Source organism: Colletotrichum fructicola, assembly GCF_000319635.2.
Source record: "Colletotrichum fructicola Nara gc5 chromosome Unknown KSG_Nara_v1_contig06, whole genome shotgun sequence".
NCBI classification, from domain to species: Eukaryota; Fungi; Ascomycota; class Sordariomycetes; order Glomerellales; family Glomerellaceae; genus Colletotrichum; species Colletotrichum fructicola.
Window position 1 is genome coordinate 430218 of NW_027094056.1, and position 12602 is coordinate 442819.

At 53.1% G+C, this 12602-nt stretch overlaps 2 protein-coding genes across 2 annotated transcripts; one reads left to right on the forward strand and one right to left on the reverse strand.

Annotated features, from left to right (window-relative positions):
- Positions 1–120: 120 nt before the first annotated feature.
- Positions 121–2928, forward strand: CGGC5_v010382 (uncharacterized protein; the record flags this gene model as incomplete). The annotated part of the gene is made up of 2 exons (XM_032021453.1): positions 121–2580; positions 2740–2928. 2 exons carry the CDS (start codon positions 121–123, stop codon positions 2926–2928), a joined length of 2649 nt encoding a protein of 882 aa, XP_031881708.1.
- Positions 2929–7109: 4181 nt separating this feature from the next.
- Positions 7110–10469, reverse strand: NEW1 ([NU+] prion formation protein 1; the record flags this gene model as incomplete). Its single annotated transcript, XM_066152343.1, has 2 exons — positions 7110–7833; positions 7888–10469. The coding sequence occupies 2 exons, from the start codon at positions 10467–10469 to the stop codon at positions 7110–7112; spliced, it is 3306 nt and encodes a 1101-aa protein (XP_066008266.1).
- Positions 10470–12602: the final 2133 nt, after the last annotated feature.

Genomic DNA, 12602 nt, shown 5'->3' on the forward strand with positions numbered 1-12602 from the left:
CGCTACTCTACTTGCTCGGCTCCACTTGGAAGCCCGTTCACTCGCTATCTCAGTAACCCAGTCTGACTTCGACTTCACTTGAACTCGCACACCTCGTCAGTTCGCCCCAACCTCATCAACATGGGCATCGGCGGCTACTTCAAGGCCGACAAGGCCGAAGCTCCTCGCGGGGCCAGTCCGCCAAACCGCACAAGTCAACCCGCCGTCTCCGAGAAGGGTCACTCCCACCAGGGAAGCTCCAACGACATGGAGCTCCAACCGCCCACTCCTCGCTACAACTCCCGTCCCCAGTCCATTTCAGGCCGTTCAACACGCTCCAACGGCAGCTCCATGTTCCTCGACGACATCAAGCATGAGGTCATGGTCAACTACCTCTACCAGCAACAATGCTCTCACTTGTGGGTCAGCGACGGCTCTGGTGAGATCGAGGGTGTCCTTCTTCGAAAGGCCAGGGGCCAATACATGGCTTGCCCACCGCAACTGGGCAACTCGCCCTTCGCCCTGGCCTGCGCCGCTCTCAACGTTCAGTGCGCCATGACAGTCAACTCTCGTGTCATCAAGACCTTCCTCCAGTGGACGCCCGACGCCGTCGACGTTCCCCTGATGAATGGTCTGAGGGTACAGATTCTCCCCACTATCGAGGACTTGCCAAGAGCGAGAAAGCACCAGTTCGCCGCCTTTGTCGCCTCAGAAGGCCTTCTCATTGTTTGGGACGACGATGCCTTGCATCTGGTTCAGAGAGCCAAGGCCATTGAGTCGGAGCTCATGGAGCTCGTCTGGAAGGCCGGCGCTGAAGAGGAGGAGGGTGACGAAAAGAAGGGCCCCACTGTTGCCGACTACGAGATCGACGAGGAGAGTGGTGAGATCAAGCCCGAGAAGCGTCCTGTCCACCTTCTCAACACCTACCTGGTGTCCATCACTCTGGTTCTTGTCACCGTCTCTCTTGGTGCTGCTTGGAGACAGCTTGCCATCGAAGTCTCTGTCGACGGCGATTATCTTCGTCTGGCTCTCGTTGCCCTCTTCCCGGTTCAGATCTTCTTCACTCTCTTCTTCGCCCAAGTCATTGTCGGTTGCTTGGCTCAAATCTTCGGCCCCATCCGTCAGTTGACCATCAACTCCAAGTTCTACTCCGCACGCCCTCCCCCCAGACTGCAAAGCTCGATCCTGCCTCACATCACTGTCCAGTGCCCTGTGTACAAGGAGGGTCTGGGTGGTGTCATTGCTCCCACAGTCAAGTCCATCAAGCAGGCCATGTCCACCTACGAGCTTCAGGGTGGTTCTGCCAACATGTTCATCAACGATGACGGTATCCAGTTGATCTCTGAGGAGGACCGCCGCGCCCGTATCGAGTTCTATGCCGATCACAGCATCGGTTGGGTCGGTCGTCCCAAGCACGGCGAGGATGGTTTCGTTCGTCGCGGCAAGTTCAAGAAGGCTTCCAACATGAACTACGCCCTCATGATCTCCAACAAGGTCGAAGAGAAGCTCCAGCAGATCAACCGCCCCAACGAATGGACCCAGCACGACGAAGCCCAGGCTTACGAGATCGCCCTCAAGGAGGTCCTCGAGGCTGATGGCCGCGCGTGGGCTGACGGTAACATTCGTGTTGGCGACTACATCCTCATCATTGATTCCGATACTCGTATTCCTGCCGACTGTCTGCTCGACGCCGTCTCTGAGATGGAGCAATCTCCTGATGTCGGCATTATGCAATTCTCTTCCGGTGTCATGCAGGTTGTCCACACTTACTTCGAGAACGGTATCACCTTCTTCACCAACCTTATCTACTCCGCCATTCGTTACACGGTCTCCAACGGCGATGTTGCTCCTTTCGTCGGTCACAACGCCATTCTCCGATGGACAGCTATTCAACAGGTCGGTTACTTCGATGATGACGGATACGAGAAGTTTTGGTCGGAGTCTCACGTGTCTGAGGACTTCGATATGTCTCTTCGTCTCCAGTGCAACGGCTACATCATCCGGTTAGCTGCTTGGGCCGGCGAAGGTTTCAAGGAAGGTGTCTCTCTTACTGTGTACGACGAGCTGGCGCGTTGGGAGAAGTACGCTTACGGCTGCAACGAGCTGCTCTTCCACCCCATCCGCACCTGGCTCTGGAGAGGCCCCTTCACCCCGCTGTTCCGCAAGTTCCTGTTCAGCAACATCCGTTTTACCTCCAAGATCACCGTCGTCTCGTACATCGGCACCTACTATGCCATTGGCGCCGCCTGGATCATGACTTCAGTCAACTACTTCCTCATGGGTTGGTACAACGGATACCTTGACAAGTACTACGTCGACTCGTGGCAGGTGTGGTTCTCCATCATCATCGTGTTCAACGGTCTTGGTAACGTCGCTCTTGCTGTGATGCGCTATCGTGTCGGCGAGAAGGGCTTGCTCTGGGCCTTCTTCGAGAACATCAAGTGGACTTTCCTGCTTGCCATCTTCCTCGGTGGTCTCAGCTTGCACGTCAGCCAGGCTCTGTTGGCTCACATGTTCGAGATTGACATGACTTGGGGAGCGACGTCCAAGGAGGCCGAGTTCTCCAACTTCTTCATTGAGGTTCCCAAGGTTTTGAAGAAGGTGAGTTCATTTAATCAGCTCCCCCCTCAGCTTCGTCAGCTTTTGGTGGCGGTGCCCCCACATTCCTGTGGCCACCCTCGCCAATCGCGACGCGCTCGCAGCGCCATGCTGTGTGTTGTCCGTCTCATTCGAGCAATTGCTGACTTTATTTTTCAATAGTTCAAATTCTCCATGCTCTTCTCGTGCATTTTCATTGCCGGAATGATCATCCTGGCGGTTGCGCCTTTCGTTCCTTACGACTGGCGCATCACCGACTTCGTCGCCATCCTCCCGATGGCCACCGTTTCCGCCAGTCATCTGCTCCTGCCCATTGCCCTCAACCCCGCTCTCATGACCTTCTCGTGGTAATTGATTTATCACGGAAATCTGTTTGCGCGCAATTTCTATTTTGCATGGGCCCTACGCGGCGGTCGATATTTGTACAGTCCCAACAGCGGGCATTGAGGAGTTTTTCCACATCGGTATAGACATTGGATGGAGTTGCAACAGGATTGATACCTAGACTTACAGCTTGAGCACATCATGACATGATCAGTGGGGCTCTTGTTTCTTTCTCAAACTGGATATGACGCAAATATTTCTCTACTTATATTTAAAGCTTAATCTCTTTCATGACGAGTATGGTGGCTGGCAAAGCCAGCAAGGGAACAGGAATCGGACGACGGGACAGGGAATGAACTGGATGACGGTTATCATAGGTCGCCCTGATGATGGGAATTCGTTCTTTCGCACAACATAGACAAATTTACCACCCATCAAACTCGCTTCTTCCATTTCACGTGACCAGCCTCCTGGGTAGTGAACCATATACTCAAGCGGTAAGTAACCTCACTGTCGGCGGTCCTTCGACTATGGGAGTACCACAGTTCTATGCATCGCATCTCAATGCTGGTTTATAAGTAAAATATCCACAATCCATTCAGCTGATAGCCCGCACAAATTAGACTTTGCTCCATCCCTGACTAATCTTTAGTGATCATAAAAGCGATAAAGCCATCGTCGTTAGTCAGACGGGCTCCTGCCGACAGCGTACTGCATGAATATCTCCAACTCTGTCCTGCGCCTCTGCTTGCGACCGAGTATTTCTCTATCAATACTCATCCGTCCAATTCGGGGCCTTTTCTCTTATTCCGTCTTCTCGTCTCTCACACGCAGCCTGTCTCCAACGATGAGGTCTCCAATTGCTGGCTGTCAGAGGCAGTCGTGAAGGTCCACCTTCATCAAGGACGATCATTTTCCGGGGAAGAGATGTACTTGAAGAGGCACCGAGGCATTAAATCGATATTACACCTCGCGGCTACGGCTCACATGTGCCGTCAATTCCCCCGGGTGCCTCTCAACACACGAAATGAGGTTCTCTTGCGCAGGACTTGTATCCGTATATATATGCCTTCCACTGTCTCCTTACAAGGTTTTACCGACCCCCGCAAATACCGGTCGGCTTCTCATTGGGTTCCATAGCCTGGATGAATAAAATGATGATAGGAAAATGAAAGGCGCCTTGTAGCTCTTGCTGGATTCTAAACCAAACATCTTTCTGCTTGCCATCGTCCCCTGAGTATGCAACCATGTTACAGACCTTAAAGGCGAGCCATGTAAACGCTTCGATACAGGGAACTGGTCAACATTTACCTTACGGCTTATGACAGTCTCGAAATGACTTGCGAAGGTGGTCTTCTTCGATTTGTCCCATCCATTCCTGCAAGACGTTGGGGTCTAGGCTATGAGTCCGCCAGTGACGGCATGTTCTGCGGTCTACGCAACTGTGAACATCTCATTTCATGTATAAAAGCCCAATGGAAAACATTCTTTGGAGAGTAAAAGGACAATGATGAACATCGCCGTCTTGTAGTTTTGAAATTTTAATTTTAAGGGCCTTTCTACCCAATGCGCTTGCACGAGGGGGGGTTTGTTGAGGCGATATCTTACCTGTCAAGAAGCAGGGAGTTTTCCCTGCCGTCTCTCATTGCCTCTAACTTTTACTCATAGTTGTATTGAGTATCTTCTTCCGAACCTGACGATTTGAGAATTATGGACATCAAATATTGGAAGCATGATCGACTCCGAAAACTCCAAGTGAGTAGCTAGCAGAACATAGTCATCCTCAATTACATCTGCCCTTCTGCTAAAGTTTGTGTAGGGATATGAGTGTGGTCTTTAAAGAAGGATTTGATACCTGCTTAGAGGCGACATAGCATGGCGATGTTTGTAAGCTGCCGTCGCGGCATCATTTTATGATGGTTACTCCTCAGACTACGGAGAGTCATGGCTATATATTCCAACGCAAACTATATTCTGATGATCTGGTCACCAATCGAACGTTTCCTATACGAGTTGCTTCAATTTGCTGCGAATATCAAAGCGCGAACAGTTCTGAGTACGGGGCGGCTTCAGCTTGGAAGTAGCAGGTTGATCCCTTTTATGATTCTTAGGACATCTAATATAAAGGCAAGCTTTCCATTGTAGTCTGTTTATCCATTTACAATACGCTAGCAGTGACGAACCTGTGCCGTCAGTAGGAGGCGTTGGGGGCACTTCTGACGCGATGATGGAGTCCAAGGTCTTTTACATACTTTACTACTATGTTTGCCATGCTCAGAGTGCAAAGTCTCTTTCTGATGAGATGATCTGTGCTTTTTTGAACCGTATTACTGAGCTCAGTCTTTTCTTATATGCCCATCTGCTACATAGGGTCACCCCCGAAGGGTCTTGGAAAGCTGAACCACCAGATCATGTTGCACGTGGAAGCTTTGAACATTCAAAGATGAACATTCAAAGCTTGGTTAAAGATTGGGAGTTCATATAAATTGGATTGAATCATCTCCAAACTGGGTCATCAATTATTAAGCCGGAAGTTATTTCCTCTTCACGCACATGTCAGCAACCGAGCTCACTCAAGATGAAAGGCCGTCCCTGTACAGGCTTTGAATGTTCCTGTCTTCCCAGGCCTCAAGATTCCTGATATCGTCTCTGGTACTTGGTATCTCTCATGTTTGAAGGAGAATACGTCGACAACGCCACGACCTACAAGATCGCTCCTGCTGCTCGTACCCAGCAGCGCGAATGCTGCAGAATTCCGGGGCTTTCGATAGACCCAGGCTCAAAAAGACAATAAAGAAAAAAGTCGAAGCCTGTCATTGGCCTGTGGCTGAGGTCAAAAAGTCTTGAGAGCCTCAACTATGTTCCCTTAAATATGATTCGGGGTGACCGAACCCTTCTTACTGAAGGCAGGCTACATCGGCCCTGGCCCAGTTGTTTATTTAAGAGCTACCAGTGAGGATGACACTCATTACGGACGAAGATCGGAAATGACAGGCAGCCATAATTCAATCTTTCAATGGCTTTGCTAGCAGCCGAGGAATGGTCAACTCCCTGACAAGCGTCGATTAACTGGGCACATGGCTGCTGGTCTCGTACCCTCGCTTACTTCCGTCGACTATTCTACTAAAGCCATTAGATAATAAGAGAAGGAAAGTGAGAAATTTCCGTGATCTGGGATACTTCTTCACTAGGGATGGCAGGAGAAGGGGGATGGGAGATTTGCTAGACTTACCAGGGTGTTTGGGCACGCGCTTTGGAACTAATAGCAGCTAGAACCCAGCCTAATTGCTTGAGAAATTTGAAAAGAAACCGGTATTTCCAGAGACTTCAAATCATGCGAGGAGAATGCCAAGCCACTTCGAAGACACGCGGAAGCTTTTACTTCCATCCCCCACCTGAAGTTGATTGAAAAGCAGCGTCCCGACCGCTCTTGGAAAACAGGAAGGGCAAGCGCAGTAAACTCTTGTATGGCATCTGTTGTTATAGAGAAGCAAGAAATGGCTGGAAGGTGTCGACGGAGGAAGCTTGTGGTTCCAGTTGTAGTCTTGCCAATACTTTACCACGCCACCCTGTTGATGAGGTTGAATACCACGCCAGAGAATCAAGATGACAGTGAGGAGGAGCCACTACTTCACATAAGAGAGGCTTGGGAGAGGCCAGGCACATATGGATCAGACATCGATAATACCTAGCTTCTTGCCTGCGTGACAAGGGGTTGAGGCCGAGCATTGTGGCAATCGAACTTGAAAGCACTGGGGAACCCCTTTTATCGATTTTGGGACCGATCACGAGTGTCAATAATGCGCTAATTTCGACCATGGGAGCAAACGGCCGCATTCACCAATAAACACATGAGAAAAGACATTTAGATAAGGTGACTGATCAATTCGTTCCATCGTTCGAATAGCTCTAGGGTGTCTCTAAAACTAAAGAAATCAACCCACCCATCCCAATCCGTCTATATGCAGAACGCCTCTATAGATACCCTTCAATCCGTCTAAAAGCCCGGAGAGGGCCCAGGGTAGTCTTTGCTCTATCGCTGTCTCCTCCACTACTGCTGGTGGTGGTGCTGCTCTCTTGCCCACTCACCAAGCGTCCCAATAACCATTGCAATCAAATCAAACCCATCAAAATCACTTTTTTCCCGGCAGATCGTCTAGACAAAAAGAGGGGGCATTTCATCATATTACCGTCGCAAAAGAAAGCATTTACTCCTCATCGTCCGTGTCGGGAGGGTGGGGCGTTCCCTTGGGGCTGTTGAGCCACTCAATGTGGCGCAGGCGGCGACGGACCTCCTGCTCCTTGAGCTCCTTCTTGGTCTTCTTCTTCTTCTTGCGAGCCTTGAACTTGAGCGGTTCCTCGGCGTCCGAGTTGACGGCGCTGTTGACGGCGGACGAGGCGGCGGTGGAGGCGACCGTGCTGGGGACGCCGCTGGCGGGGGCGCTGCTGTCCTCGAAGGAGCCGAGGTTGATGGCGGCGTTGCCCTTGAGGGCGACGCGGCCGTCGTTCACGTGCCACTGCTCGGAGCACAGGGCGCCGACGAACTCTTCGTTGTGGGAAATGAGGATGACACCACCCTTGAACTCACGGATGGCGACGGCGAGACCGCCGAGGGAGTCGCGGTCCAAGAAGTTAGTCGGCTCGTCGAGGACGAGCAAGTGGGGGTTGTTCCACATGGCACCGGCGATGACGACCTTGACCTTCTGACCTCCGGAGAGGGAGCCGATCTCGTTGTGGTTGGCGATCTCAGGGTCGAGGCCGAGGTCCTCAAAGTGCTTGGAGATGACGGTGGGCTGGAGCTCACGGTAACCGAGACCCTCGCGAGAAGCCTCGTGGTCGTCAAACTCCTGGACGAGCTTGTCGAAGCCCCACTCAATAAGGGTCTCACGGGAGACCTGAGTGTTGTGCTTCGGGAGCCAGCCGCGCCATTTGCTGTCGAGTGTTAGTGATGAAAGGGGGTGATGAATGACCACGGAGATTACTTACACTTCGTACTGGAAGGTCTTCTTGTACTTCTGACGACCGACAAGAGCCTCGATTTGACGCTCAGACTTGCCGTCCTTGAGGTCAATCAGCTTCTCCATCTGGGCCTTGTCCTTGTCGGAGAGGATGCGAGTCTGCTTGAGGAAGACTTCACGGTCGTCACCGTTGGCGTAACGCCACTGCAGGTACTGGTTGGGCGTCTTCTCGAGATGCATCTCGACGTGCTCAAGAGCATGCTGCTTGATGTAGCCGATACGCAGGTTAGGGTGCTTCTCGACTCTGCCGGTGGTGGGGATGACCTCGCCCGTCAGGATCTTGATGAGAGTAGACTTGCCCGCACCGTTAGGTCCGATAATGGCCACACGGGAAGACAGGGTGAGCTGGCAGGTAACCTCCTGAAGAGAAGGCTTGGGTGCCTTGGGGTACTGGTAAGAGACGTTGCTCATGCGGATAATGGCACGAGTGTTGGACTTGACACCAGTCAGGATACCAGGAGGCGGGAACTTGAACTGGACCATAGAGGCGGAGAGCGTGTAGTAGCTCTTGGCCTCAGGACGGAGCTTGACGAAGTTGGCCAGGTTACCCTTGTAGCAGGCGAGCTTCTTGTTGGGCTCGTAGTGGTAGATGTCGGTCGTGACGTTGTCGAGGAAGCCAGAGTCGTGGGACACGATCAAACTGGTGATGTCGGGGTGAGTCTTGAGGTAGGTCTCGAGCCAGGCAATGTTGGCAACATCCAAGTGGTTAGTAGGTTCGTCAAGCAACAGGACATCGGCGCCCTTCAGCATAGCACGAGCCAAAGCCAACTTCATTTTCCAACCACCAGAGAGCGAGCCGACCTTGTGCGACTGACGGCCATCAGGACCGTCGGTGAAGCCGAACTCCGCAAGAACCTCGATGACCTTCTCGCGACCGCGAGCCTCGATCTCGGGATCCTTCAGGACGAAGTCCAGAATGCTGATGTCGGCATCCTCACCCTGGTTGTGCTCAACGTAAATGGTACGGAGGACGTCCTGAGGGGGGAAACCCTCAAGCTTGCCATTGGCAATACTGCGCATGAGCGTAGACTTGCCGGCACCGTTGCGGCCGCAAAGACCGTAACGGTGACCCTTGAGAAGTCTGAGGTTGGCGTGAGAAAGCAGCAGCATACCACCGTACGCGAGAGAGAAGTGGGCGTTGACGATCTCGGTCTCGCCATCGTCCTCCTTCTCGGGGACACCGAACTTGCGCTCGTCCTCCTCGACGTAGTGCTTCTGAACGGCATCGGCGACGGCAGTATGGGCGTCAGCAGTCTTCATCAAAGACTGGAGGTAGGGTGCAATTCTGGCGGAAATGCGTCTGACGAAGCGGTGGTTGACATTCTCGGCGACCTGGTCGCAGATGTAGGGACGAGCAATCTTGTAGACGTCGAGGTGGCCAGCAAGACCGCCGTTCTTCTTAATCTCGGCGTCGAGGATCTTGGAGACGTCGTCACCAGAGACACGCTCGGTGACGTCCTTGTCGTCACCCATAGCCTTCTCAATGACGTCCAGAGCTCTCTTAGCAAGCTCACGAACCTCGGGCAAAGAAGCGCGGTCGTAAACACCCTTAACACCAGGCTGGAGCTTGGGAAGGAAAGTACGAGCCTCGATGGGGTCGTGGACGAGCTTGGTCAGGTTCTCAACGACGACGACGGTCTGACGCAGAACCTCCTGGGCGGTGGTGGGGGTGTTGAGAGATCGCTCGAGGAGAGGAGTCAAAAGGGCCAGAACGGGAGAGGTGACGACGGCAACGAAGGTGGTCATGGACAGAGCATGAATGGCCTTGCGCAGCGACTCGGTGGAAGGGTGGTGCATACTCTCGATCAAGAGGGGGATGCGAGGTGCAACGTCGTCGTTCTGCAGAAGGCTGGTGAGCGCAGTCATGGTCTGGACGGCTTGCTTCTCGACTTCGGCCTTGAGGTCGTGCATTCCCGCCTCGACGAGAGGGATGAGGCCGGCCAGCTTGGTTCCCATGGTCTCGCGCATGACATCCTCCACTTCGGCCTGCTCCTGGGTAGAGCCGACGGTCTGGTTGGCCTTTTCGGCCATCTTCTGGAGCATCTTGAAGGCCTGGGCAGTTCCCTGCCACTTTCCACCCTTCTTGTTGAGGTAGCTGGTAAGCGCGGGCAGCAGGCCGACGACGAGAGCCTCGGGGCTCAGGTTGTTGAAAAGAGCATCCAGGGCGTACTGGGCAGACTCGCGGACGACGGAGCCCTTGTCGGACAAGGCGTCGAGGGAGACACCGACCAAGCCGCCATCTTGCAGCAGGAAGACGACCTCGCTCAAGGGGGACTTGGGAGGCAGACGCTCGAAGAGAGCGCCGAGCAGGTTCTGGGCAGACTCGCGGATCTGGCCGGACTTCTTGTTGGCGGCAGCCTTCTTGACCTCGGCGATAATGCCGTATTCTTGCAGACCCAGGTATCCGACGCTGTTGTTCAGGACTTCGCAGAGGCCATAGGCGGCATCGACAGAGGCAGCGGAGGTGGCGGAGTTGAAGATGGAGTGCACAAAGGCGTTGATGTCGTCCTGCGTGGGCGGAGGGGCAGCGCCCGTGGCCACGACGGTCATGGTCGCTTCGTTTTTCTTATTGCGATAAGGGCGGGGTTGCAGGATCGGAGGGGTCGAGGGGGACGAGAGAGAGGAGAGGGGAGATGTCGACACGGCGAAGAGAGCGAAAAGAAGGCCTCGCTTCTGCTGCTGGCAACGAAGTGAGGGAGTGAGATTTCTCGAAAGGCTCTCTCGTCTGTCCTCTCTCTCCTTGGGGACTCGGAGTTGTGTGGTGCAGTCAGCAAGAACCGCTGCCTCTTGTCGCAACACAATAATTTTTTTTTAGATTGGGCGTCCGGGCGCGGTTTTTTTCTTCCCTCCCTCTTTGTCTCTTATCCACCAAGCAGAATCGCATCCTTGGGCCATGTGAAAAATTTACTTATCCAGCCCCCTATCGGGGATGTTTGATTGGCTCGTCTATCTCAGTGGACCCGTCCTCCGTCATGATACGTACCCCTGTGCTCCGTACCTCATCTTTTTCGCTCCGCCGCCAGTGCCTCTTGATGCCCGAATTACCAATCCACGGTTGTCGGTTTTGTTTTGCTGATAACCCGGCAATTGCCAGACCCGTATGACGGGACCGGAGGGGAGTTTTCTTCATGAATGTTGGGTAGGGCTTAGTCTTGTCAACTCCACTTCGCCTTCCAACCTCCGTCCGAGGGCCATCACCGGAGGAGGCAGCTGAAACATCAAAGTCTTTGTGTTGCGGACGTCTGCCCTTTTAGTTAATCTCAACTTGTATTTTACCTAAGATGATCTGGAAGAGGATTCTTGACTGAAAACGCTACTCAAATCAGAAAATGGCTCTCATGACGATCAACTTCTGCAAATATATTGGCCTCTGCTGTGCAACACTTCCATTGTTTCGACTGCGGTGAGGTGAGAATGCCCCTCTGAGACCCCACCACCACTCAGCTTTTCCGGGCAGGATATATGCCGAGAAAAAGTCATTATAATTTCCAAAGAAAGGGAAGCCTCAAAAAACCTAGTTTGAATGGCTCAAGCTCTCAAAGTCTGTGATGAACAATAAGTTGTGGTGCATGATGAAGTTCGACAAAGTTCAATCCAATGTGAGCATCATTCGGACGGTGCATGTTGTAGTGTTCTTCCGACGCCTGGCCAAAGTGAGGCTGAGAAACTTGCACAGAGCCTAAGTAAAGTAAAGGCCTACAGACGGCCCAAGAGCTTATCTTTCGCATCATAATTGGGATCCCGAATGTCTTCTTCATGGATTTGTCGGGAGTCGCGATTGGCTTGAGGTGGCTGGTGGAGGGAACGTTTTGTCAAGGAGAACTGCGAGGGCTTCCTCGGTCATTGTTCACGCTTCCCACCCTTTGGGTCTAGTTGAGACACAATGTCTTTGATGTCGATCAAGTAGGGCCGCATTCCTTTCTTTTTGACTTTTCGTCTCACCGTATCAATTTCGGGTTTCGATATCTGGTGATTATTCGTCTAGCACGGCTTCAAGTTGACGAGAGTTGTGCGTGTGATCAATAAGATTCATCGGCAGTATGTTCTTCGGTGGCAGTGGGTATTCGGTTCGGTATCGGATCGTGAGACACCTTACATGAACAACGGCAAATCTTCGGGTGGCAAGGCAATGACTGAAGCAGTTCACCACTGCGAAAGTAGCGATGGATCCGTGGAGGAGGGCGGTGAAAGAGGATTCTGAGGCCTTGAATGGGTGAATTTCGCATTCTCTTCTGCCCACTCCCAGGCACGCTAGGCCCGTGCTGCCGAGGTCCCGCGCCAATCAGCGGGGACGGGAGCGCCCCTGGGCCACTCACTGGGCGCTGATGTTCGCTGTGGTTCCTGGGCGTCCTTCTTCCTTCCGGGCAGCTTCCAGAGTGGCAGAGGGACGTCACTCGCGACAGGGGTTGGCGGCCCAAGCGGGGGATGCCCAGCTGGTGTTTCCCCCCCACTGTTTCAACCCGGAATCGACAAAGTCCCAGGTCCAGGTCCAGCTGGGTCGAGGCGAGGTCCCCTGGAGGCGTGCGCAGCGCACCGCAGAAAGGCTAAAAAGACAAGAGCAGCAGCACCACCACGCTGCGGCAGCTGCAAATCGAAACTCAAGAGAACAGACACCGGCGCCCGTCCCCGTTCCTGGCTTCTTTTTTGTCATTCTCCCACTGCAGCCACACTTCATCCGTGTCG